Source organism: Mobula hypostoma, chromosome 7, assembly GCF_963921235.1.
Source record: "Mobula hypostoma chromosome 7, sMobHyp1.1, whole genome shotgun sequence".
NCBI lineage: Eukaryota > Metazoa > Chordata > Chondrichthyes > Myliobatiformes > Myliobatidae > Mobula > Mobula hypostoma.
In genome coordinates this window covers 147,866,784-147,893,554 of record NC_086103.1, presented here as the reverse complement: position 1 = coordinate 147,893,554, position 26,771 = coordinate 147,866,784, and the positions used below count along the sequence as shown (strand labels likewise).

At 38.8% G+C, this 26,771-nt stretch overlaps 1 protein-coding gene across 4 annotated transcripts in view; it reads right to left on the bottom strand.

Annotated features, from left to right (window-relative positions):
* pan3 (poly(A) specific ribonuclease subunit PAN3) overlaps positions 1-26,771 on the bottom strand; it is a 210,067-nt gene that overhangs the window by 23,544 nt on the left and 159,752 nt on the right. For all 4 annotated transcript variants that reach the window (XR_010018733.1, XM_063054249.1, XM_063054250.1 and 1 more), the window contains 7 exons: positions 21,965-22,212; positions 21,569-21,670; positions 15,481-15,538; positions 6,656-6,814; positions 5,184-5,300; positions 3,768-3,869; positions 1,709-1,874 (listed from right to left, as the gene is read on the bottom strand). Coding sequence is in view for 3 of the 4 variants with exons in the window: in XM_063054249.1 (XP_062910319.1) it covers positions 1,709-1,874; positions 3,768-3,869; positions 5,184-5,300; positions 6,656-6,814; positions 15,481-15,538; positions 21,569-21,670; positions 21,965-22,212 (952 nt within the window). In the remaining variant the exon portion in view is untranslated. The remainder of the gene's footprint in view (positions 1-1,708; positions 1,875-3,767; positions 3,870-5,183; positions 5,301-6,655; positions 6,815-15,480; positions 15,539-21,568; positions 21,671-21,964; positions 22,213-26,771) is intronic.

The following is a 26,771-nucleotide window of genomic DNA, read 5'->3' as shown; positions in this document are numbered from 1 at the left end:
GCTGAAGACGCCACGCCCCAGTGGCCTCAATGACTACAGACCGGTGGCATTTACCTCCCACATCATGAAAACCCTGGACAGACTTGTTCTGCAGCTGCTCCGGCCTATGGTCAGGCCACACTTAGATCCCCTCCAGTTCGCCTACCAGCCCCGACTAGGAGTTGAGGATGCCATCGTCTACCTGCGGAACCGTATCTACGCCCACCTGGACAAGCCAGCGAGCACTGTGAGGGTCATGTTTTTTGACTTCTCCAGTGCGTTCAACACCATCCGCCCTGCTCTGCTGTGGGAGAAGCAGACAGCGATGCAGGTGGATGCTTCCCTGGTATCATGGATTCTTGATTACCTGACTGGCAGACCACAGTACGTGTGCTTGCAACACTGTGTGTCCGACAGAGTGATCAGCAGCACTAGGGCTCCACAGAGGACTGTCTTGTCTCCCTTTCTCTTCACCATTTACACCTCGGACTTCAACTACTGCACAGAGTCTTGTCATCTACAGAAGTTTTTGGATGACTCTGCCATAGTTGGATGCATCAGCAAGGGAGATGAGGCTGAGTACAGGGCTACGGTAGGAAACTTTGTCACATGGTGTGAGCAGAATTATCTGCAGCTTAATGTGAAAAAGACTAAGGAGCTGGTGGTACACCTGAGGAGAGCTAAGGTACCGGTGACCCCTGTTTCCATCCAGGGGGGTCAGTGTGGACATGGTGGAGGATTACAAATACCTAGGGATACGAATTGACAATAAACTGGACTGGTCTAAGAACATGGAGGCTGTCTACAAGAAGGGTCAGAGCCGTCTCTATTTCCTGAGGAGACTGAGGTCCTCTAACATCTGCCAGATGATGCGGAGGATGTTCTACGAGTCTGTGGTGGCCAGTGCTATCACGTTTGCTGTTGTGTGCTGGGGCAGCAGGCTGAGGGTAGCTGACACCAACAGAATCAACAAACTCATTCATAAGGCCAGTGATATTGTGGGGATGGAACTGGACTCCCTGACGGTGGTGACTGAAAAGAGGATGCTGTCTAAGTTGCATGCCACCTTGGTCAAGGTTTCCCATCCACTACATAATGTATTGGGTGGGCACAGGAGTACATTCAGCCAGAGACTCATTCCTCCGAGATGCAGCACAGAGCGTCATAGGAAGTCATTCCTGCCTGTGGCCATCAAACTTTACAACTCCTCCCTTGGAGGGTCAGACACCCTGAGCAGATAGGCTGGTCCTGGACTTATTTCATAATTTACTGGCATAATTTACATATTACTATTTAACTATTTATGGTTCTATTATTATTTATTATTTATAGTGCAACTGTAACGAAAACCAATTTCCCCCGGGATCAATAGAGTATGACTATGACTATGAATGATACTTGAAAGCAAGATATTACCTTCTCAAGTAAAAGGTTCTTTACTATGCCAATTTATATTCAAAATTACTTAAAATACATGCAATTTGCCATTACCAGACTTCTATATTCAGTACCTTGACATGTTAAAATTGGTTGCTTGGTAGTCAAAGTTACCATATGGAAACACTTCAAAAGATACTTCATGATTTGTAAATCACTTTAGGACATTGTGAAAGATGCTTTATAAACAGAGCAGTTTGTCATACCAATCTTTGTTGAATAATGTAGCAAACACTGAAAAAATATTCAAATTCTCAAACAAAATAAATAGGCTCTTAGTTAACATTTATACCTGGTTTTACCAGTTATAAGAATCTTGGTTGGATCCATCACACGACAGGCTAGTCCTGCAGTATGAATGGTCCGCAGTGCTGAGCTCAACTGGACAATGTAGGCCCAGATAAGTGACTCTGGCAATAATCCTGCATGTTGGCGAGGGAGAGGTCCATCATGCTGACCTAGGAAAAAACAGTGACAACATTTTTTATTGTAGTTATTTAGTAGGGTGCCAACAAACAAAGTGAAGACACACCAGAACACCATTTTAAAAAGTATCAGACTGGCTTCCAGTCTGTACGTGCAGTCAAAAAGTAGCAAAATCGTGCAAACATTGAAAAAAGCTGGAGCAAAAAAATTGAAAAGCTTTGTTCATATTGAAAGTTAATTTCACTTATCTTTCACCTTCATTTCCTTTTTACTCCGATTTCCTTATACATTGCTCCACATCACAAAACCTGTTTTGTTATTTCCAATGCTTTCTAGAATGATGCAAGGTCACTCATCTGAAATGTTACGATTCTCCACAAATGCAGAGTATTTTCAACATTTTTTTTTAATTGTTGTGAATTGACAAACAGTACGTCTTCTCAGAATCTTAAAGTCTGGGTGGCCAACATAGCGGTTTTCCCCAACAGTCAAAAATGAACAATTAATAACATACGAGTTTAACAAATGAATTCTCCTCCCACATACCCAACAAAATTGAATGCATTTTCTTTTCTGGTAGGAAGCTTCATCATTTTTGCACAGATTTTAAACACTGGCTTCTTGTAACCACTAAATGTAATACATAAATGCTAACTTTTTTTTATTTCTGTCCATAATAATCTTATCGTATCTTATGGCCAGCTTGCACTTCAATGTAGCTGGCTTCTTTCATTCTACCTGTAGGTTAACACCAGTTCAACAACTGCTAGTCTCACCAATTGCTGAATTCTAGCATGCCAGTGTGGAAGCATATCAGCAGTATTTAATGTTTATTCTGAAAAATAATTCATTCTAGCAGCTCCACCCACAAACAAAACGCAAAACGCAGGTAAAATTGCACTGGCCAAAGAATCCACCTACTAATCGTGAAAACAACAAACTTTGTTAATTAAAAGAACATTGGTTAAAAGAACAATACAATCAGTATTGCATGCATTTTTATTTTATTATGTAGTAGACTAAATTTGTGTTGGATGTGACGGATGAGGAGGAAGCATATGCTACGTTTTAAGAAGTGGCAAAGCCAGCACAATGTTTGTTCTAAATGAGACTTAAATGAAGGACATTACAAAACCATTACATTGAGCATGTTAAAGTGGGAGATGATTCTTGAACCACATCCCACAGATTGGTACAGCAGATGGGCTGGTAAGATAAACCTATTGTCTACCCACAGCTCAAAAGAAGACTCAAGGAACATGCGACTTAACCACATTACCACAAGTCCTAATTCTCAACTGTCAACCACACTTTGGTTCCACAGAGCAACAAGTGACATGGAATTTAACTTGCAGATATAATTTCTTGCTTACAATTTTGTTTTACTCTTTTTGTTAGCTTACACTTTCCTCAAATAATTAGCAGTGCACAACGATGGAAGGTTTCTCGTTCAAGGAACACGCCTGGACTTATGTCACTGTAACAGAATCAGCATCTTGCAAACATTTTCAGTAATCTTAAAGACACATTTACAATCTAATAGGATTGTAAACATGTTCTTTTTCTAAATTCTGAGTTTTTAAAAAGTATTAATATGAAACATGCTAAAACATCTTTATTCTTGTTACTAAAATGTGGGAACTCGTTATTAAATTTAAGAATTTATGAATTATACTCGCTAAAGGGTTATTTTATGCCCACTTACCCAACCTTCTAGAAAGCATAACCAGTTTGGGATAGCATACTACAATTTTTTCCATCAACCATCAAGTAGCTTACAATCACAGTAAATTTTCACTGCTTCAATTGGTAGCTTTGTGCTCATCTTTGACAGAAGACTGTTGACAGCTTTTAACACTTAAGATTTAATAGAACAATCTATAGGTTTTATTTTTTTTTTAAATTTAGTGTACGTTCCTACTTACCCCATTTTCTTTTTGTGAAATAGGCATCAGCGCTAGGGTCATTGAAGTGCCTGTTCATCATAGTCTCTGCTCCAGCATGGAAATCATATGCAAATACAAGTGCTGTAGGAAAAATGAATAATGTCTATATAGGAAAATTATAATTCAATAATACTTCTATGAGGAAAATATATGTAAGTTTCAAAAGCATGCTTTTCATAAAATCAATTCCGACCTACAGGAGATACTGCAACAAATAAATGAAGTTGAAACCACTTCGGCAACAAAACAAAATACATATTTACATTATGTTCAACAGTTCCCCAAAATGTCTCAATTAGGACAAGTAAGAGGATGCTGAGGAGCTTTAGGCAAATATTGATGGGATAAGTGAATGGATGAGGATATAGAGAATATAATGTGGGCAATAATGTGAAATCATCTACATTGCCTAAAAAAACAAAATACCATTTTTATAAATGGTTAGATAAGAAAATGTGGAGCTCAGAGAGACCTGAGCTGTCATTTAAACAAAGACAATTATTTACAGGCTTTACAATTTTATTTACAGTTGGCATAAAATTTCCTTGGCTAGATCCTAAGATCACAGTCTCTCAAAGTAAAAGGTTGGCTATTTACCACTGAGATATGAAGAAATTTCTTCATCCAGAGGTAATCTAATCTTTAGAATACTCTACCCAACAGCAATGTGGAACTCTAATCTGTCAGCATATTAAAAACAGTTCAATATATTTTGTCCATTATTGAAATCAAGGGATACAAGTTGACAAATCCACAAAATCCTAGAGATAATGCTCTCACAGTGAACATTTATTTTGTATACACATATTGAAGGATATTTATTACTAAGGTTAAAGCTCTAAGTATTATTATCTATGAAAAAAGCAAAACATAGCTCAAAAAAAGTTATGAGAATTTCTCTCCATTATTTACTCTTCTTCCTAATTGACTGTTGGTGTTAACTTAAATTACTGACACACTTACGTCAGTAGTGAACTTAAATAACAGGTTGGTGCAGAGTCAAATTCATGTAAAAACAATGAAAGTAAAAGTGACAAAAAAAACTGTTGCCTATCTGATTCTACAGAGGTTGCCACTCCCATAAATTCATGTTAAAAAATATTTGGCCATCAGAATATTTAGAGAGAATTACACATAATTGTTCAATCAATGCCACCTAGATTGAAATGGTGCATAAACATTACTTAGACCAAAATGTGCTTAGAGGTTCTGTTGTAAGTTATCACCACATTGTCAAAGGTAGATATGAAAGTTTACTAAAAACAGACATGTTAATTCAGTTATTTTGAGAATGTGACTTAGGAGGAAAAAAAACATTACAGTTCTTTCAAATCCGATTTTAAAAATTGAGAAAATTCATCCTTTAGATAGATTGAAATATTCTTAATTACTCACAGTGTTCTCCAAATGCTTTGGTAGTGAATACCTCTCTCAGTGTTACTGTGTTTGAATGCTGTATCTTCTTCCACATGTCTACTAAGACCATACACTTTGTGTTAATAAGACGAAAACCTGAAGATTAATCAAAGCACCAAATTAAAACCATAACACGAGGAAATCTGCAGATGCTGGAAATTCAAGCAACACACAAAAAATGCTAGTGGAACGCAGCAGACCAGGCAGCATCTATAGGAAGAGGTACAGTCGACGTTTCGGGCCGAGTCCCTTCGTCAGGAATTAAAATCATTCCTTTTTAATGTTAGGACCTTGACCACTATTTTTGTTCAAAGATTCAAAAATATATTATCAAAGTACATATGCAGTGTACAACCTGAGATTCGTCTTCCCACAGACAGCCACGAAACAAAGAAAACCGTGTAACCCAGCCAAAGAAAAACATCAAATCCCCAATGTGCAAAAAAAAAGAACAAATTGCACAAACGGCAAAAAAGAGCGAAAAGCACTGAATATAAACATCAAACCACAAAGTAATTGAAACAGTCTAGGAATGTTCAGCTTAGTTCAGTTCAATTTAGCAGTGTCACTGGTTGACTGCAGCTGCTGAGTCAGTCAGCCCCGATCAGAATCACAAAATAGCAATAAAGGAGTAACCAGAAACACATAACATGAACTACAGAGTCCAATTCACGAACAACGGTGATTAATCCTCGCCCAAGATCCAAGACTCCGACATCATCAAGGGAGAGTGAGCGAGATTGGTCACACGCAGACACCTTCCTCTAACAACAGCAAGCATGAGGCAGAAAGAGACTTATCAAATACAAGCAGAGCCGCTCGCCTTTTGCTGTCATCAATTTCAGTCTTCCACAAAGCTTTAATCAGCAAGAAATGGATTTGATCAGGCGCTTGTGTCTGTCTTCAGGCTTCTTGGCCTCCAGGGTGCAAACTTCACTCAAAACCCCAGAGACAGCAAAACTCCAGACCATTCAACTGGCCCGAAAACACACCATGAAAATGTAAATCATAGGTTCAAATAGTAGCAGAATCATATTTGAAAGTAGTACTAGTAAAAGAAGCGGTTTTGTGAATTGTCTGAAGGATGTCACCTTTGGTCGCATTGTTCGATGGTGCCGACTTCATAAGATTTGACTTTAAGGTTCCAAGTCAAATTTGAACAGTCTGAACATGCTTTGTGTGACTAGAACTGTAATGCTTTTGAGATGATTATGATCAAAACAGGGACAAAATTGCACATATACACCAAGAATGGAATTACTTTACCATCTTGCATATTTGAGTTCCCAAAACTAATAATTGTTTTGGGAACAATATTTGGGAACACTGCAGCAGCTACATTTCTGACTTCAAACATAAAAATACAATTGGGAAGATTTTTCTGTAATACAATTGTAATGCAATACTGACCAATAGCTAGTACACCACGATTACAGTCTGAATTTCCTTACCATGTATCCTGCGTAGGCAGTATGGGAGATCGTCTTTGCTACTGATAGCTTTATAACATGATGTAATGAAACCAAAATTACTTGTTTTTTGTAGCCGGTTAGCTGGTGGGGGCTCCAAAGGAAAAAGACTGTGGTAACTGTCCACTTCAGTTGGAAACCCTAAAGAAAAATTCATGGATTATTCTAATAACCAGAAATCTTAACTGGTCCACGCTAAATATACAAAAGCATTTTTCCATTTGCCAGTTAGTAACTAAAATAGTACATCATTCACATACTTACCAAACCCATTTCAAAATGCTCTACATCACTGCAATCTAGAATTAAGCTCCTCCTCTAAAGCCTGAGAGGATGGCTATCTGCACCTTGGGAAAGGTTCAGAACAAGGAAAACCTCAGAACAGATTCTGAGTGTCCTGAATAACTAAGCTCAGTCAGATAGCAACAATATGTATGGAATAGAGATCACTGAGCAGAGAGGACAAAATGTTGGCTCAGATCAGGAGGACAAGCCTTTGATAAAGTCCCACAAAGGAGATTAGTGGGCAAAATTAGGGCACATGGTATTGGGGGCAGAGTACTAACATGGATTGAAAATTGGCTGGCTGACAGAAAACAAAGAGCAGCGATTAATGGGTCCCTTTCGGAATGGCAGGCGGTGACCAGTGGGGTACCACAGGGTTCAATGCTGGGACCGCAGCTGTTTACAATATATATTAATGATTTAGATGAGGGAATTAAAAGTAACATTAGCAAATTTGCCAATGACACAAAGCTGGGTGGCAGTGTGAAATATGAGGAGGATATTATGAGAATGCAGGGTGACTTGGACAGGCTGGGTGAGTGGGCAGATGCATGGCAGATGCAGTTTAATGTGGATAAATGTGAGGTTATCCACTTTGATGGTAAGAATAGGAAGGCAGATTATTATCTAAATGGAGTCAAGTTAGGAAAAGGGGAAGTACAACGAGATCTAGGTGTTCTTGTACATCAGTCACTGAAAGCAAGCATGCAAGTACAGCAGGCTGTGAAGAAAGCTAATGGCATGCTGGCCTTCTTAACAAGGGGAATTGAGTACAAGAGCAAAGAGGTCCTTCTGCAGCTGTACAGGACCCTGGTGAGACCACATCTGGAGTACTGTGTGCAGTTTTGGTCTCCAAATTTGAGGAAGGACATTCTTGCTATTGAGGGAGTGCAGCACAGGTTCACAAGGTTAATTCCCGGGATGGCGGGACTGTCATATGTCGAAAGACTGAAGCGACTGGGCTTGTATACTCTAGAATTTAGAAGGCTGAGAGGGGATCTTATTGAAACATAAGATTATTAAGGGATTGGACACGCTGGAGGCAGGAAGCATGTTCCCACTGATGGGTGAGTCCAGAACCAGAGGCCACAGTTTAAGAATAAGGGGTAGGCCATTTAGAACAGAGTTGAGGAAAAACTTTTTCACCCAGAGAGTGGTGGATATATGGAATGCTCTGCCCCAGAAGGCTGTGGAGGACAAGTTTCTGGATGCTTTCAAGAAAGAGATGGATAGAGCTCTTAAAGATAGCGGAATCAAAGGTTATGGGGATAAGGCAGGAACTGGATACTGATTGTGAATGATCAGCCATGATCACAGTGAATGGTGGTGCTGGCTCGAAGGGCCGAATGGCCTACTCCTGCACCTATTGTCTATTGACAAAAGAAGTAATCACAGTTCCCACTTCTGAACAGCATTCTAAATACTAATTCTTTCTTTAATGTATAAATAGTGCTTTCAAAATTTCAGGTGCTTAAAAAAATTTATTAAAAGGAAATTGGAGCTTAGCATTTGAAACTATGCAGCCAAGTAGAAAATACATTTGATAGTCAAATTTTCAAGCTGTGAAAAACTAACCAATTTTAAGGTCAGTAACATGAGTAAAATGCAAATTTTCAATTACAATACATTCTAGTTAATTGGGCCATCGGTTAATTGGGACAGCTGCTTATTTGCGACAGCTCTTAAAGAACAAAAACTAATCAAGAAAATAGCCAGGATTCCCTGTTTATTTGGAACACTGCCACTTAATTGGGACACTACACCATGTTTAGAGTGAACAGTTTTAAATAGCTTCAGTATCATGTGCTTGTGTTATGTTATAAGACCATAAGACCATAGGATATAGGAGCAGAATTTGGCCATTTGGCCTATCAAATCTGCTCCATCAATTCATCATAGCTGATGCAATTTTCTTCCTGCCTTCATGCCATGACCGATCAAGAATCTATCAACCTCTGTCTTAAATACACATAAAGACTTGGCCTCCACAGCTGCCTGTGGCGAAGAATTCCACAGACTCACCACTCTCTGGCTAAAGAAATTCCTCCTCATCTCCATTCTAAAAGGACACCTCTCTATTCTGAGGCTGTGTCTACTCTCCCACCATAGGAAACATCCTCTTCTTATCTACTCTATCAAGGCCTTTCACCATTCAATAGGTTTCAATGAGGTCACCCCTCATTCTTCTGAATTCTAGTGAATAAAGGCCCAGAGACATCAAACACTCTTCATATGACAAGCTATTCAATCCCAGAATCATCCATTTGGGTCGATAGTCATCGACTCAAAATGAAGGCAGTCCTTTATCTACACTAGGTGTCTGTGCTGATTTTATTCATTTACAGTCAATCAAAAAGAAACACAGCAATATACACTCCTCCATTGATAACTATTAGGAACTAATAACACTTTTATACTATTGTAGTATTGGTAGTGTTCCAATTTGTTCTGTATTTAATTTAAATACATAATTTGCTTCTCAAGTTAAATGGTAATTTGTCTTTTTCAATACCTTCCAACTATTTCATGATATTTTGGCTAACTGGAACAGCCATAATATACAGGTCCCAATGTGCCCCAATTAACCAGAATCCACAGTATACGTGACTGAATTACTTACAACTTTATCCTACACTAAACATTTCAAGTCAATTGCCTTTTAAAGTCATTTTTAAAAAATCTCTCAAAGCGTATTTATCTTAGACAGTTAATGGTGTTAATGGTTTCCTTTTCTCATTGGTCCCCATATAAAACTGCCACAGGACTATTGCTCTTTCCAACTAGTGTCAGAGATTTATATTCTCTCAAAGTTTCTGAATGCATGAAAAAGAATTCAATGTTCTGCAATAATATTTTCTTCCACATTGTTGCCTTCTGCCTCATTTTATTGCAACCTAAAATAAACTATATTAGTTCTCGCCTACACCTCAACTCAGTTGTCCATTCAGTAGAAAGTCTACCCTTATCATCTAATTGTAGCCTAACAATATCCAGCAAAAAATTTTCTTCATGCCAGTTACCTCTGTTGAGTTGTACAATCCTCACCAGGAATGCAAGCAAAGAGCTATTTTAAATCAGAGGGGCAATCGAAATTTTAAAGGCAGAGTTTCACGACAGTTTTTTGGAGGAGCAACCAATCAGCAAGAGGGATTCATTAGAAAGGGCCCATAAGAATAATTCAAGTGCAAGTGGAGCGACCATTCTTTTGGAGTGTGCCAGTCTTTAGAGTGGCTTTGGCTCATCAGGCTTAGGTGAGATCAAGATTGGGTGAGGTAGATTATCTGGTAAATTACTCTCTCTGTTCATATTTGTTCATTCCTCATCTATAAATGCATAACGTAGCGAGAATGGTTCCAGGGGCAGTGTTTTGTACTGTGTGTGGGAAATGGGGAATCTGGAAGACCTCCAGTCTCCTAGATAAACATTTGCAGCAGCTGTACAGAGCTGCAGCTTGATGACCTTCGACTCATACAACAGAATGAGGAAGTGATAGACAGGAGCTACAGGGAGGTAGTTACCCCTAAGTTGCAGGAGACAGGTAACTGGGTGACTGTCAGGAGAAGTAAGGGAAAAGCCCAGCCAGTGCGGAGTACACCTGTGGCCAGTCACCTCAATAATAAGTATACAACTTTAGATGCTATTGAGGGGACGACTTACCAGGGGAGAGCCACAGTAACCGTTTCTCTGGCACCGAGTCTGGTGCTGTGGCTCAGAAGAGCAGAGAAGTGAAGAGGACTGCAGTGTTGATAGGAGATTCCTTAGTCAGAGGAACAGAGAAGGAGAGGCTGATGATAGGGCAAAATTGCAGTCAATAGGACAATTTGCAACATAAAAGGCGGACAAAATCGAAAAAGGTGAATACATGACTAAAGGTGGTATATTTGAATGTGCACAGTATACCGAATAAGGTTGATGAACTTGTAGCACAGTTTCAAATTGCCAAGTATGATGTTGTAGGCATCATCAAAAAGAGGTGACATGAGGTCAGAAAGTATTGAATCATTGTGGATAGAGCTAAGGAACTGCAAGTGTACATAGACCTTGATGGGTGTTATATACAGATCCCCAAACAGTAGTAAGGATGCAGTCTACAAGTTACAACGGGAGATAGAAAATTTATGCCAAGAAAGGCAATGTTACAATAGTCATGGGGGATTTCAATATGCAGATAGATTGGGAAAAATCATGTTGGTGCAGTATTCCAAGTGTTTTAATTTCTGGAATGCCTATGAGATGGCTTTCTAGAAATACCCCCACTTGGAATTCCACACCAACTTCAATTCTTATGAAATTAGTAGGAAGTTTTTAAATACCAACAGGAGGCAACTAAAAAAGTCATTAAGACACTAGCAGTATGGTGGAAGTTCCAGGTGTCAGGGGTCATGAAGTGTGTAGTTACCATTACTAGAGAGAAGGTTCTTAGGAAACTGAAGGTCTGAAGGTAGATAAGTCACCTGGACCAGATGGTGCACATCCCAAAGTTCTGAAAGAGGTGGATGAAACAATCATGGAGTCATTAGTAAATGATCTTTCATGAAACACTAGATTCTGGAATGGTTCCGGAAGACTGGAAAATTACAAATGTCACTCCACTCTTCAAGAAGGGAAAAAGACAGAAGAAAGGAAATTACAGGCCAATTAATCTGACCTCAGTGGTAGGGAAGATGTTGCAGTCGATTGTTAAGGGTGTGATTTCAGGGTACTTGGAGGCACATGATAAAATAGGCCGTAGTCAGCAGGGCTTCCTCAAACTAATATTTTGCCTGACAAATCTGTTGGAATTCTTTGAAGAAATAACAAGCATGATAGACAAAGGAGAATCAGTTGATGTTGTTTCTTGGATTTTCAGAAGGCCTTTGACAAGATGCCGCACATGAGGCTGCTTAACAAGCTATGAGCCCATGGTATTACAGGGGCGATTCTAGCATGGATAAAGCGGTGGCCAATTGGCAGAAGGCAAAGAATGGGGGATAAAGGGAATCTTTTCTGGTTGGCTGCTGATGACTACTGGTGTTCCATATGGCATGTGTTAAGACAGATTCTTTTTTCGTTATGTGTCAATGATTTAGATGATGGAATTGATGGCTTTGCTGCAAAGTTTGCAGACAATATGCAGACAGGTGGAGCGGCAGGTAGTTTTGAGGAAGTAGAGAGGCTACAGAAAGACTTAGGTTAGGAGAACGGGCAAAGAAGTGTCAGGAAGTGTGTATGGTCAAGCACTTGGTACAAGAAATGAAAGGGTTGACTTTTTTCTAAACGGAGAAAAAATACAAAAATCTGAGGTACTAGCGGACTTGGGTGTCCTTGTGCAGGATTCCATAAAGGTTCATTTGCAGGTGGAGTCTGTGATGAGGAAGGCAAATGAGATGTTAGCATTCATTTCAAGGGGACTACAATATAAAAGCAAGGATGTACAAACATTTGTAATTTTGAGACTTTATAAAACACTGGTGAGGCCCTACTTGGAGTATTTTGAGCAGTTTTGGGCCCCTTATCTTAGAAAGGATAAGCTGAAACTGGAGAGGGTTCAAAGCAGGTTCATAAAAATGATTCCAGGATTAAACAGTTTGTCACATGAAGAGTATTTGTTGGCTCTGTGCCTGTAATCACTGGAATTTAGAAGAATGACAGGTGACCTCATTGAAACCTATGGAATGGTGAAAGGACTTGATAGAGTGGATGTGGAGAGGATATTTCCAATGGTTGGAGAGTCTAAGACCAGAGGACACAACCTCAGAATAGAGAGGCATCCTTTTAGAATGGAAATGAGGAAGAATTTCTTTCACCAGAGAGTGGTGAATCTGTGGAATTTGTTGCCACAGGCACCTGTAGAGGCCAAATCTTTATGTATATTTAAGGCAGAGAGTGACAGATTCTTGATCGGTCAGGTAATGAAGAGATATGGGCTGGTGGGGGCGGGGGGGGGGAGAGGCAAGAGTTTGGGGCTGAGAGGAAAGGTGAATCAATCAGGATGAAATGGCCAAAATGGCCTAATTCTACATCTTACGGTCTCATTCACTTTTCAACTCCCTAATAAACTTCCTATTACTGATAAATTGAGGAAAAAACTGCAAATTCCTTCCACCACTCTCCAAATTCTTATGGACTAAGGAACAGTGTTGGACAAGCCCCAACATTTATTTGATGAACACCAGGAAAGGTGAAGTCATTACCTTAGTCACTGTCACAAATACTTTATCTTCACTATCGATTCCATCCAACTCTCCAATTGCCTTCCTAGGCTGAACTGGACTGCACAAACAACAGACCAGATACTAATAGTCTTAATATTAAAAACATAAACTACACAACATACTCAGGAGAGATGGCTGCAATTGCAAAGAAAAATTCACATCACAGGTCAATGAAGGTCATTCAAGTGAAATGTTAACCTGAAACAACATGAAATCTTGTTGTCTTATTTCATTCCACACTGAATACCAGACTCTATACCCTTTCTAGCAGAAAGATCACGTATGCTGTTCCATGACATCTAACAGATCAGCTCATCCTCAATCACCTGCTGATATAATCATTTACGAATCTGCAACTAAGGCTCACTATTCTAACTGTGCCCTTGATGGCCACCCATTATTAACTTACTGCAAACTTCATCTAAAATGCTCATCTTTTCTACCTGTCCTCTAGCATACAACTCACACCTACCATTCACAACTAAATTCTTAAAATTGCTGGAAAATAGTCTCCCTTTTTCTACAACTACTGCTTTAAATGGATGACCCAGATCCTTTACTCTGCTAATGATCGCCTTGCCTTCAGTCACAGCCATCAGACTTCATTTCCAAAAACTACACTTCTTGATCACCGCTAAAACCTCCCTTAAAAACCAATTTCTGCACAATTACCACTTTTAATATTTTTGATTATGCCACTGGGAAGGATTTTGGGATGTTTACCTACATTGAAGGCAATATAGCTTTTATAAAGGTCAATGAAAAGTCAATATATAAGCCCGCTTAAACCAAATAGTGCATTTTAGCAAAAAACCTGGTGACAGAAATTATTTTATGCATGTATTATTTACATTGCATATAAACTAACACAAGGAAATTACTTGTTGCTGTTACGTGTCACCATACACAAGTCAAAGGGCCCGATGAAGTTAAAAATCTCGCTAAGTCATCTATTTATGATGGAGATGGTGAATACATGTCCATTTTGTTGAATTGGAGTAATGTTACAGCTAATGTGAGGACTGTTTCCTAATTATTGTGCAATGATATCTCAGTTTCAGTACCAATACTGAGGCAAAATATACACAGGAAACTGCAACTTTGAAACACAGCACATTGGCACCACTATAAATATTTACTGGACATAATTTTGGTTAGTGAACTCCAAAATAAGTACTGGAAAACATTGTTTACTTGTTGACAGCTCAAAGTATCCTGCTGCAATTCACAATTATAGTTACACTGATAGAAATTAACATAGTAATCTGTTATAGCCAGCCAGCAGTGTAGTGGCATCCGCACTGGATTTTGGGGCAAGTGGGCCCGTTGGTCCCAGGTTCGAATCCAGGCGGCTCTTTGCATGCTTTCCATCCATGCTGAGTTGAGCACTGAGGTAGCAACTTGGCCTCATAAGAAAAGCAGACAAATGCCAGTGAAATGGCAGGGTTGCCGCCCGATGCACCAGTGAGGTGCGGAAGGATATTATATTATTAATCTGTTATGCCTGCTCTGTACAGATGCCACAAAACAACAAATTTCACAACTTAGATCAGTGACAATAAATCTGATTGCGATTATAAATTTAGTTGCAATACTTCAGTTTCTTTTTCAAATGATATTTATTTTCACTAGCTGGAGGAAATTAAGGGTTGAATTTTGCTGGCAAAACCCTATTGGGACATGCTCTGCAAACCCCTGCTTGTGATTTTGCAGTTCCAAATGCAGTCCAACGATAGAAAGGGAGCTTGCTGGGATCACCTAATAAATACACACCAGAAATCTGCTCTTAGACATTTGTAGAGATGGCACAGATTCCAAGAGTTTATTCAACTGAATAGTGACCACAGGGCTATGGGAATTTAGTTAAGAATAAGTTAAGTTACATCTATCAAATATGTTCCTGATTTGTTATGTTTGATTATTTATTACTTTTTTTTTTAAAAAGCTAGCTATGTTTCTGAAATTCAGAAGCATGACAGAACAATGACGAGTTTGATAGATTGGCTGCTTTACACCATCTGTCTCATGTTGTTAAAGGGCCAGGTGCCACCTGGGGCCATGCTGCTCAGCTTCAGGACCATCTTAGGCAGCAAAATCGACTTTATAGAAGAAAACAACTTCAAAATCATGCTGACTGCAAGCAACAATTGTGTGAGTCTGACCTTGAAAAAGAAGTGTATAACTTCAAATTTATTTGCAATATATTTTTACAAAATGGTTTTAGGTGCACATAATGTAGATGGGTATATCTTTTAAATATATAATACACTCTAGTGTCCCTTGCTGAATTCTGCAAAACCTGTTTCAAATGTGTAAGACCAATCTTACCTGGATTTTCTGTTTGGTCAATCTGTGCCATAGTTATTAAATGCTTGTGGATCAATTCCTACAAAAAGACATTAATAAATTACATAATTAGTTTCACCCATTATAATTTTAGCCACTGTAGATAAAATAACAATTGGCAATGATGACAACAGTTTGCTTTATGATGCAACAGAATTTATACAGGCAGTCCCTACGCTACACAATGGCTCCACTCCCGAGAATAGCCCGTAAATTGATTTTCTCCCCTTAGTCAGAAATGAACGATTTCAATGAGGGCCAAACAATATCCATATTTATCTATCAGCTTTCTTGGTAAATTATAATTGTACAAAATCAAATGTCCCACTCCCATGGTTGGTTTTGATGGCCGGAGAACATCTACGGATGCTACATGCTTGATAAAGTATTTTACAATGTTTTCAAAGTAAATCCTTTAAATGGCCTCCTGCTGTGGACCAGCAGCATGCATTTTTAACGACAACAATGTCTGATTATTCCAACAGGGTTAATTTTTTCAAAAAAGTATTATCTTTTGAAATAAATAGCTGCCGATTTTATTCCCTTATTTTTAAACTTTAAGATAATTTTTTTAAAGTATTTTAAAATTTAATTAGAGAATTTGCAAGAAGTATGATGAACGTAAGTCAGGTCTTTCACAGCATGTAAAATGCTGGAAGAACTCGATAGGTCAGGCAGCATGTATGAGGGAAATGACAGTCAAAGCTTTGGGCTGAGACTCTCCAGCAGGACTGGAAAGAGGGTAGAAGCCTAAATAAAAAGGTGGAGGAGGGAAGGAACACGAGCTGGTGGGTAAATAAGTGAATCCAGTTGGATGGGGGTAGGGAGAGGGAAGGGCAGGAATGTGGGGGAGTGAAGAGAAAAAAGAAAAGATATGAGAAGCTGACAATGTTATAGGTGGTACAGGCAAAAGGCTGTAAAAAAAGAAATTTGAAAGGAGATGACAGTAGACCATGGAATAAAGGGAAGGAGATATAGGTGAAGGGACAGGCGAGAGCAAAGAGAAGAAGTAAAGGGAAAGGGGCCAGAAGGATAAGAGAAAATAAAAGTGGAGGGGGGAGAACAAAAAGAGGAATGGCTACTAGAAGTAAGAATCCAAACTGATGGCATTAACATTGATTGCTCTATCAAGATAGAAAATGAGGTGCTGCTCCTCCAATCTGCATCTGGCCTCAACATGGCAGTTCAGGAAGTCATGGACAGACACTTTAGTGTAGGAATTAGAAATGAAATTTAAAAAGCTGGCCACTAAACTATAGCAGACAGAGCAAAGGTACTCAACAAAATGATCCCCCATTCTGTGTTGGGCCTCACCAATATAGAGGATCTGCACTGGGGAGCACCAGATGCAACTGATGACAGCAATAGATTCACATGGATAAGTAGTGTAAGGCTCTAAATAATGATGAAGCAGGTGGTGCAACCTTAGTATGGACCCAAGGATAAGCGTCTGGAGGGGGATCATTGGGGAGTGATGCATAGACCAGGGAGTTGTGAAAAGAGTGATCCTTGTTAAAATAGAGAAACAAGGGGATGGGATGATATGACTAATGGTGGGATTATGTTGGAGATGGCAGAATTTGGGTGGAGGGGGTGGAAATGATATGTTGGAACCTGGGTAGCCCCTGTATTTTCTCAAGACTATCTTGATGCTCACCACTAAAATCAAGGCAAGAAGACTGCAACTAGCGGGGCACTGTCTACGCCACCCCAAGCTACCTGCCAGCCTCGTCATCATATGGGAGCCCAAGCACGGGAGGATGAACCCTGGGCGCCCTCCCAAGACTATGGACAACACACTCCTAGAAGACAGCGGTGTGGCTAATGTAGATGAACTGAACACACTGATGAGGGAGAGGGAGAAGTGGAGAGTCCGTCATCGTGCCCGACGCTGGCACCCTAGACCTGAGTCAACGTAGTAGTAGTATCTTCCATCTACCTTATGTAAAAGTTATGAACTTCAACCTGCTGTGGTAACTTTCTAACCAAAGTTGCTGTGAAGCATTTTTGGATGAGATGCCTGAAAACTTTAGTAATACCCAAGAAGAAAACACAGTTAAGTCATGCTCTGTTTATCCCAAAAGTTGTGTGAGGTAGATGATGACTCTTCCCGCGCGTGCCCCCCCCCCACACCACCACCACCATCACCCCCACCACCCCTACCCCAGCTCCTTAGCATTGCAATCGCTTTTCAAAGAGATTTTTAAAAAAGATAGGTGATGTGATCCCGGCTTCATGATTTTTACTTAATGGTCAGGGCTATAATGTATGTTATTGAATCCAACTTGTATATGAATTTTCTTAAGTACTAATTTAGCTTTGCAAATTAAAGCATTTCTTATCCTCAAACTCTCAATTCTCAGTGTTTAAAACAGGTGGAACTGGAATGCGTGATCATGATGCAGCATGGCCTGATTCATAACACAGTTAGCCCATGAGTTGGACAGCAGGAAAATTTCTGCCAGAATTGATAGACTGACCTGGTACTACAACACATAAGCATAGTTGGCTGGGCACTTACAGAGAAGTTATGATAGACATCTTCAATCTATATCTACTAGATAATCCTTTCAACCTACCACCATTTCTGGGACCCCACGTACAGTGCACTCAGTACCCGTGGCTGAGCTTTCAACAGGACGTGCTGTCACCTTTTCCGCTGAGCTCAAAAGCGAAGCAACTGTTGGCACTGTGGGGAAATGTAGATGGGGCACTTTTTGGGGGTCACAGCTTTCACCCTTTGAACTAGGTGAGACCAGTCTGTTTTGTTTCCATCTTATAATTTGTTCTAATGAGGGACAGATGATTAAATGCTGACATTAAAGCAAGCTATTTCTTTTTAAGAATAAATTAAAAAAAAACAAATACAGAAAAGGCACCAAAGAAGTAACAGTCTTAGAATGGGATAATTCCAAGTTCCTTATGAAATAAAATGTGTCCATCCCCTGTAGATTAACCAATATGATCTCCTAAAATATTTTCCCAAGATTGCTCAGTGTTTGGAACAAAACAAAACTCAAATGCATTTGAAGCATTTAATTTTCCTAATCCAAATGTAATTCCAAGACTTTATCCACCCTCACTAATTTTTCCTCCTATTTTTCCCCATAATATGATGCATACTAAATTTCTGATGAACCTCTGGATATTAAGCCTTTTGGAATTGGTTTATTATTGTCATATACACTGAAGTACAATGAAAAGCTTTTCCTGCATACTATTCATACAGATCAATTTACTCCAGTGCAGTGAGGTTATACAAGGTAAAACAACAGAATGCAAAATAAAGTTAACAAAAACAGGGAAATGCAGTGCAGATTGACAACAATATGCAATAAAATAAACTAGGCAGATTTTGGAGATCAAGATTCCATTTTATCATACTAGGTAACTATAAAATTATTGAATAACAGCTGAGTAGAAACTGTCCTTGCACCTGCTGGAATAAACTTTCAGGCTTTTGTATCAGGAGGGAATGTTGACAGTTTGTAGGGTCTTTGATTATGCTGGCTGCTTTACTGTGGCATTGTGAAGTATAGATGAGTCCATGGAGGGGAGGCTGGTTTCCATGATGTGCTGAGCTGTGTCCACAACTCTAAGCTTCTTGTAGTCATAGGCAGAACATTTGCCCTACCAAGTCAGGAAAGAAATTGGTAAGGATTGATGGGACATGCCAAATCTCTTTAGCTGCTTAAGTAGAGGCATTTGTGAGCTTTCTTGACTGTGGAGCCTGCATGGTTTGACCAGGACAGACTATTGGTGATGCTCACTCCTAGGAACTTGATTTAAATAGGTGCATGTGCACCACTCCCCTTTCCGCAGTCAATGCCCAGCTCTTTTGATTTGCTGACATCGAGAGAAATGTTGTCATCATGATACCTTGTCAGTAAGCTCTCTATCTTTTTCCTGTACTCTGACTCATCATTATTTGAGATACAGCCCACTTTTCTGGTATCATCTGCAAACCTTTGGATTGAGGTAGAGCAGAATCTGGTCATACTGTCACGAGTGTATAGAGAGTAGAGTAGAGGGGTGAGGTTGCAACCTTGTGAGCACCAGCGTTGAGGATAATCATGGCAGAGGTGCTGGTGATTGCAGTCAGGAAATTGAGGATCCAGTTGAGAGGGAGGTGTTGACTCCCAGGTATTAAAGTTTGGTGATGAGTTTGTTTGAAATTACAGTATTGAAAGTGAAGCTGTAGTTAATAAACAAAAGTCTAAAATAGAAGAGAACCAATAAATTATCTGAGCCTCTAAAGTCCTGAAGAATATAGCTACTAAACTGAGTCTGCAGCAGGGAGTGAGTGAACCAACATGGAATAAAATTATTTAACTTCATTTTTATTAAGCAACCTGACACAGATGCACCTATCCATGACAGAATTGGCATAAGTGACCAGTGCACTCCAAAATCTGTTCCCCCACAAAGACAATCCTCTATTGTGTAGAGCAGCATGACAATTGTGTGAGGTGGCAGACTTGGAACACATTCGGCAATTCAAAATTGAGTGCTCTTGAGACACAGAGGACCATCAGCAGGAGCAGTAAAGTATACCACCGAAGTCTCTAACCTGATAATACGCATACCTCATTTTAACATTACAAGTTAGGGGATTGACCCAGGTTCACTGACATGAGAGTGGGCATGTTGAGTACAAAGAATCTAGAAATAAAAGCAGAAACTGCGAAAAACAAGTTAGACAGTGTGTGTGGATAAAGAAACAGAGCTAATGTTGATCACCTTCCTCATTACACAGCAACATTAGAATATAAATGTTTCAAATAGAAGACAAGCAAGAGGGGTGGAGAGAATAAAAACTATAGAACGAAGACCAAAAGAAGATGAGATGACCATGCTGATTTTGGATGTTACAAGGTGGTTAATTATTGGTTGCAAAGACTGAGCATGACAGAATATTTTTTACTGCCTGGAAGAGGGCAAGACCACTCAACAAGCTCTACATCATTCAGAACAAGACAGCCAGCCAAAATCACATGCCATCTATCATGCCAAACATTCATTTCTTCCACCATAGTGCTCTATGTAAAGCATCCTCAAAACGTACTTAACTATGCTACATAGACAAAGTCAATAGGCAGAGAAGAACATCATTATTTGTACTGAGGTATTACACCATCCTCACTTTGAAATACACCATCTTTTCTTCATTGTTGCTGAGTCTAATTCTTGGAACTTCCTGCTCTATAGCATTGTGATTAGCTACACCAGAAGGTTTACAATTCTTAGCTGTGGCTCCTTAACAACTTCTCTAAGACAGCTGAAGGTAGGCAATACATTAGCTTTGCTCATGATACTCACATTGTAAAAATGATAGGCTTATAACAATAAAATCATCAATTCTTACAAGACTCTGCTTTCAATATACGAATTGGAAAGTATAGTTCATGATTCTAAATTGAGTTTATGTTAATATTGCCAGTTTGTAACAAACAAAAATAATTAGAAACAGAATATTAAAATTCAATACACTTTTAGTTACACTGCAATTTCATACAGTGGGCAGTGATTAAATATTACTTTTTAAAAAATATTTCCAACCTTTATGAGCAAAAACAAACTTCAATGAGAATTTTGAAATCTTAGTCCTAAACCATGACAAGCATCCTGGGCTCCATTGTATATTACCTCACATTTTAATGCTGAATTGCCTTATAAACAGACAATTATTTCAAGACTGTTTATCCAATGCTAACTGGTAGAAATTATGTTTTTGACATGGATTTTGGATGCCTTTCTAAATTAAAAATTATTAAAAGTTGGCAGTATAATCCATCTTTTATAATTGGGCTGTCCAGTAACCCAGTGCTATCCAACCTAATCTGATTTTATATCAGATGAGCAAATTGTATCTAGAAGAAGATCAGGTATTTGACCAGCTCTTTCCATTCAACTTTTCAAGAAAACATCCCAACTTATAATAGCTCTTTACCCACGCTGACACAAACAGCATTATTTACATATCAAGCATATGCTCGGTTTATTACAAAACAGTTAGGGTTGCACATTAAAAAAAAATCACAATGCTACATTAAGAGTATGTTCAATTTACCTGTCTGAGTTCATCGGACAGAAAGAAAGAAGGTGCATTTGCTTTGGGTTGCATATAAGCAACATGGGGTGCAGATGAAGGATAAATATATGTTGGAAATACCTGGAAAACAAAGAAACTTGAAAATCAACTGTAAAATTTCACTATATCTGTTAAGCATACAAAAATTGAATATTTTAAATATTCTAAGCATTTTGCAGTTGTGGCAGAAAACATAACAACAAAAGTTTACTTAACAATCTAATTAGTTGTTTAGCTTGCACTTGCTCTACAGAATAAATAAAATGAGCAATTTGCTTTCATTTTACCAATACACCATTCCAAGTTCACTTTCTGCTGCAGTGCAAACACGTAATTTGCAGTATTTAACAGAGAGAAAAAAAAGTAACTACACACCATTCCTGGAAGAGGTCCTGGAGTTGTGTCAGTATAGAAGTAAGTTGTCCCTCCCACAGTTTCTTTTTGTATCACCTGACCAGAAGATGAAGACTGAGAGACTGCATCAGACACTGGTGTAGAGGCACTAGTAGCTACCATGAAATTTGCTGGATTTGGAGTATGGCTCCTTCTTCGAGGGGCAGGCGATGTATGAGGAGTTATTTTTGGAGAGTGCAGAGGAGACGATCCAGCTGATAAGGACATTCCTGGAAAGTCCAATACTTTTATTAATTATCTTAAGCAGTGTTTATCTAAATAGCAGATAGAAACAAGTATCAATACGGAACATAGCAACATATTCCTTGAAAAAAGTTTTTTTTTTAAATATTGTGAACATGTTAGAAATGATGCTCATTACTGGCTACATTGAATGCATTATGCATAATGAACTTTCTTCCAGTCCTCTGAGATATTTTCCAATGTTGGAATCCCTGATCAAATGACAAAGCTGAATATCATAGATGGAAATTCCTAGACAATCATCATGAAAAAGTATAAAACAGACCTGCTTTTGCAACCATCACCATTTTTGAAGGAAAAATAAACAGATTTATTTGCATCTCAAACTAAAGGTAAAATTAATCTGCCTTTAATGCAAAATTATGAAAAAGAGCATTAAGTGAGCATTTAGCTGGAGGTGTCAGATATGCTCCAAACTACAATGATAAAGTGTTATGTAAGAATATTCAGCAGCACAGGAACCATTTGTGGAAAAAAAAAGTGAATGTAAAAGACTGATTCACTTTGATCAAGGAACATCCTTATATAGACAAGCAGAGAAATTAAAGGATAAAGCAACACAAGACTAACTGGACAAGAAAGAAGAGGTATGCCCAGATTATGCGCTATTGCTAGCAGTGATGGGTTGGAAAGTAGGAGACGTGACTATGATTTCAAATTGCTGAACTCAACTTTAAGTTCACCAGTTTGTAAATTCCTTAAATGAATAATGCATTAAACCTCATTTTAACAGTGTAAGAAAAATGGGCAAGGTCAAAAATATTGAAATTGTCCAAAATATGAAATAAAAACAGAACACTGAAAATATTCAACATCACAGACAGGACCCAAGGCTGATGACCTTTCATCAGATATTAAAAGGCTATGTCAAACATAGCTTAACTTTCAGAAAAAAAGGAGTGGAAAGTACGAAGGAAATGCTATTAATTCCAGTTAAATGAGACACATTGGAACCTAATTTGGCCTATTTAAGTGGCTGTCTCAATAGCCGAAGATACACGAAATAGTTAAAAAGATAAAAAAGAAAAAATTCTGCTTAAATGAGTAATAATTTGTGTACTGAAATAAAATACAGAACATATTGGTGGTTATTGATTGTTATATGATGACAGGAAACCTGTACAGAAGAATTTTTAAAGTAGAAAAGCCGTTGCATTGGGCATTTCCACTCTCTCAACCTCAGCAGTCTGGGACTCGACAAGGCCAGAGGTGCTACCCATCCCTGGACACCCCATATACCCCAATTCCAATACTACGACAGTATTATTGGCATTGGATTGGCAGGAGGAGAAGATGGTGGCGCGCCACACGTGCCCAGCCCTCCGGTGAAAAATGATATTGTATCTGTTAAATAGGGGCCGTGGACAATTCTGATTTGATGGGAGAATGGACGTGAAAGCAGAGGAACATCTGGAGAGATTTCTGAAACGCCCGTTGGCTGCTGTCGTTACTGTGTGGTTGGGAATCTTTCGGAGAGTAGGCCTCAAAATCCCCAGCCTTGCCTGCTTTTGGCAACCGAGAAAGAGGTCGAATCGTTTGGACAGAGATGGCGCTCAGTACTCGGTGTCAAAGAGCTGATCAGAGCTCGAAGTTTTCAGATGACTCAGAGTCGGATTGTGGTCGGCATGGCAGGGAGAGATTTTCTTCCTTCTCCCGTCTGCGTGAGATGTGGGACATTTGAGAAACTTTTAACTTTACTGTGCTCATGGACCTCTTCATCAAGTTATGGTATTGTGCACTGTTGTAACTATATGTTATAATTATGTGGTTTTATCAGTTTTTTCAGTCTTGTCTGTCCTGTGTTTTGTGATATCACACCGGAGGAAATAATGTATCATTTCTTAATGCATGCATTACTAAATAACAATAAAAGAGGAATACGTGTCTTCATAATCATAATATAAAACAGTATATTAGTTCCCATCAGCTATCGATGGAGGAATTCATCCAGTGTATGCTGCCATGTTCTTGTGAATGACAGTAAATGAACAAAATTAGTGCAGCCATCTATAGAAGGGACTGCCTTCATACAATGCTTTTGATGATTGCAACCACCAAAACCTCATTTTTATTGTACATTCAAGATAACGGTCAATATTTAAAATTCTTCATTGTTCCTAACTTGGAAGTCGTGAAATAGTTTCATTTTCACTCCCAGCCGTTTCTGGCATCTCAAAGCCTGAATGCTTGGAACAACAGTTCCAAATTATCTTGCTACTCATTTCTCACCAACTATCAGTGACAAAAATCTCTGCTTTTCAAAGTTCAAGTAAATTTATTATCAAAATACATATATGTCACCATATACAACGGAGACTTGTTTTCTTACAGGCAAACACACAAATCCAAGAAACATAATAGAATCAATGAAAGGTTGCACCAAAAAGGACAACCTACCAGTGTGCAAAAGGCAATCTGTGCAAATACAAAAGAAAAAAATATAATAAATAAATAGGAAATAAATATCAAGAACATGAGATGAAGTGAGCTTGAAAGAGGGTCCATCAGTTGTGGGAATGGTTCATGATGGGGCAAGTGAAGTTAGCCCCACTGGTTCAAGAGCCTGAGCCTGGTGGTGTGGGTTCTGAGGCTCCTGAAGCAAACACAACACACACAACTGATGTTATTTTAAAATCTGTTCGCTCTACATACAGTGCAGTGTCTAATGGCCACACAAGTACACGCAACTGATGCTAGTTAGAAACTTTTCCACAACAGTCTCCTATACCAATTAACTGACATGATGTCTCAAATAAACAAAGAGAATTCTGGCTATTTTCTCAATTAGTTTTTGTTCTTTAAGAGTGTTCCCAAATAAGTGGCTGTCCTGATTAACCGACGACCTAACTAATAACCAGAATCCACTGTATCTGAAAGAACACATATCATCTGAGACACACATCAATTTGATTAGCTTTTATAGGAATCAAAGGACATGGGTTTAGTGCAAGAAATTGACCCCAGAAATAAAAGATCAGCCAAGATCTTACTGAATGGCAGTACCAATGAAAGTTGCCATTTATTTCCTCATGTCTTTTTGCCATTCCAAGGAAGTAACATCAAACACATCTTTCTCTTCTCAGTATTCTGAAAAGATAGTTTCAACCTTAATACATACCTTTCTCTACAAATACAAGAACTTCAATAGTTAGCCTTTTACCATCTCTCAATGCCACCACCTAGGTTCCCAACACTTATTTTAGATGAAAGTGTGTTTTGCTTATACAAGCAGAAGCAGGTTATACAAGGGTTGTACTTGAGAACAGTGCTCAAACATATTTCTGCTTTCTATTTTCAACAGTTAAGCGTATTATAATGCTCTACGTACACCTGCTATAATTCATTTAATTTCATTGAAACATAGAAAACATACAGCACAATACATGCCCTTCGACTCACAAAGCTGTGCCGAACACGTCCCTACCTTAGAACTACCTAGGCTTTACCCGTAGCCCTCTATTTTTCTAAGCTCCATGTAGCCATTCAGGAGTCTCTTAAAAGACCCTATCATTTCCGACTCCGCCACTGCCACCGGCAGCCCATTCCACATACTCACCACTGACTGCGTAAAAAACTTACCCCTGACATCTCCTCTGTCCTACTTCCAAGCACCTTAAAACTATGCCCTCTCATGCTAGCCATTTCAGCCCTAGGGAAAAGCCTCTGACTATCCACACGATCACTGCCTCTCATTATCTTGTACACCTCTATCAAGTCAACTATCATCCTCCATTGCTCCAAGGAGAAAAGGCCGAGTTCACTCAACCTATTCTCATAAGGAATGCTCCCCAATCCAGGCAACATCCTTGTAAATCTCCTCTGCACCCTTTCTATGGTTTCAACATCCTTCCTATAGTGAGGCGACCAGAATTGAACACAGTACTCATGCTAATGCTCCCCATAATTAAACTAATGCAATTTATACTGTATCCAGTCAACAATGAACAGCATAAAACATTGAAATATGCTTAACAACACATGAGAATTTAGGTAAAGTCAGATCTTCATAAGTCATGTCATTCTTGCATTTTCAACTTAATAACATGAAGCAGTCTTCTGCATACTGAGGAGACCACATGCAGATTAATCACTTCAATAAATACTTCAATTTAGTGCACAAACCTAAAGTTAAAATCATCAGTGTCATCACTTTTAACCATTCTTCCTTTCCACTTTCTCAGATATTCCCTAGTATTTAAACAATATGAAATGTTGCTCATTTAAAAGACTTGAAACCATTTATATTCTTTAAAAGAGATCTAACAGAAAGCATGGTAGTTATCTTCAAAACATGACAAGCACTTGACAATTTGCAGTTAACCCTACATGCATCCACTTTAAAAAAAACTGACTATTTACAGAACTTAGGAAGCAGGTGCCAGAAAAAAAAGCAGGCTTAAATTAGATTTGAGAGAAAATAAGCCTTGATAAACAAGAAAAATTGTGAACACAAGTGTTTAAATGTTCTGGACCACCTATGTTTCAACCAAAACAATCCACAGAAGTTTCTTTGAGAGGCGAATGC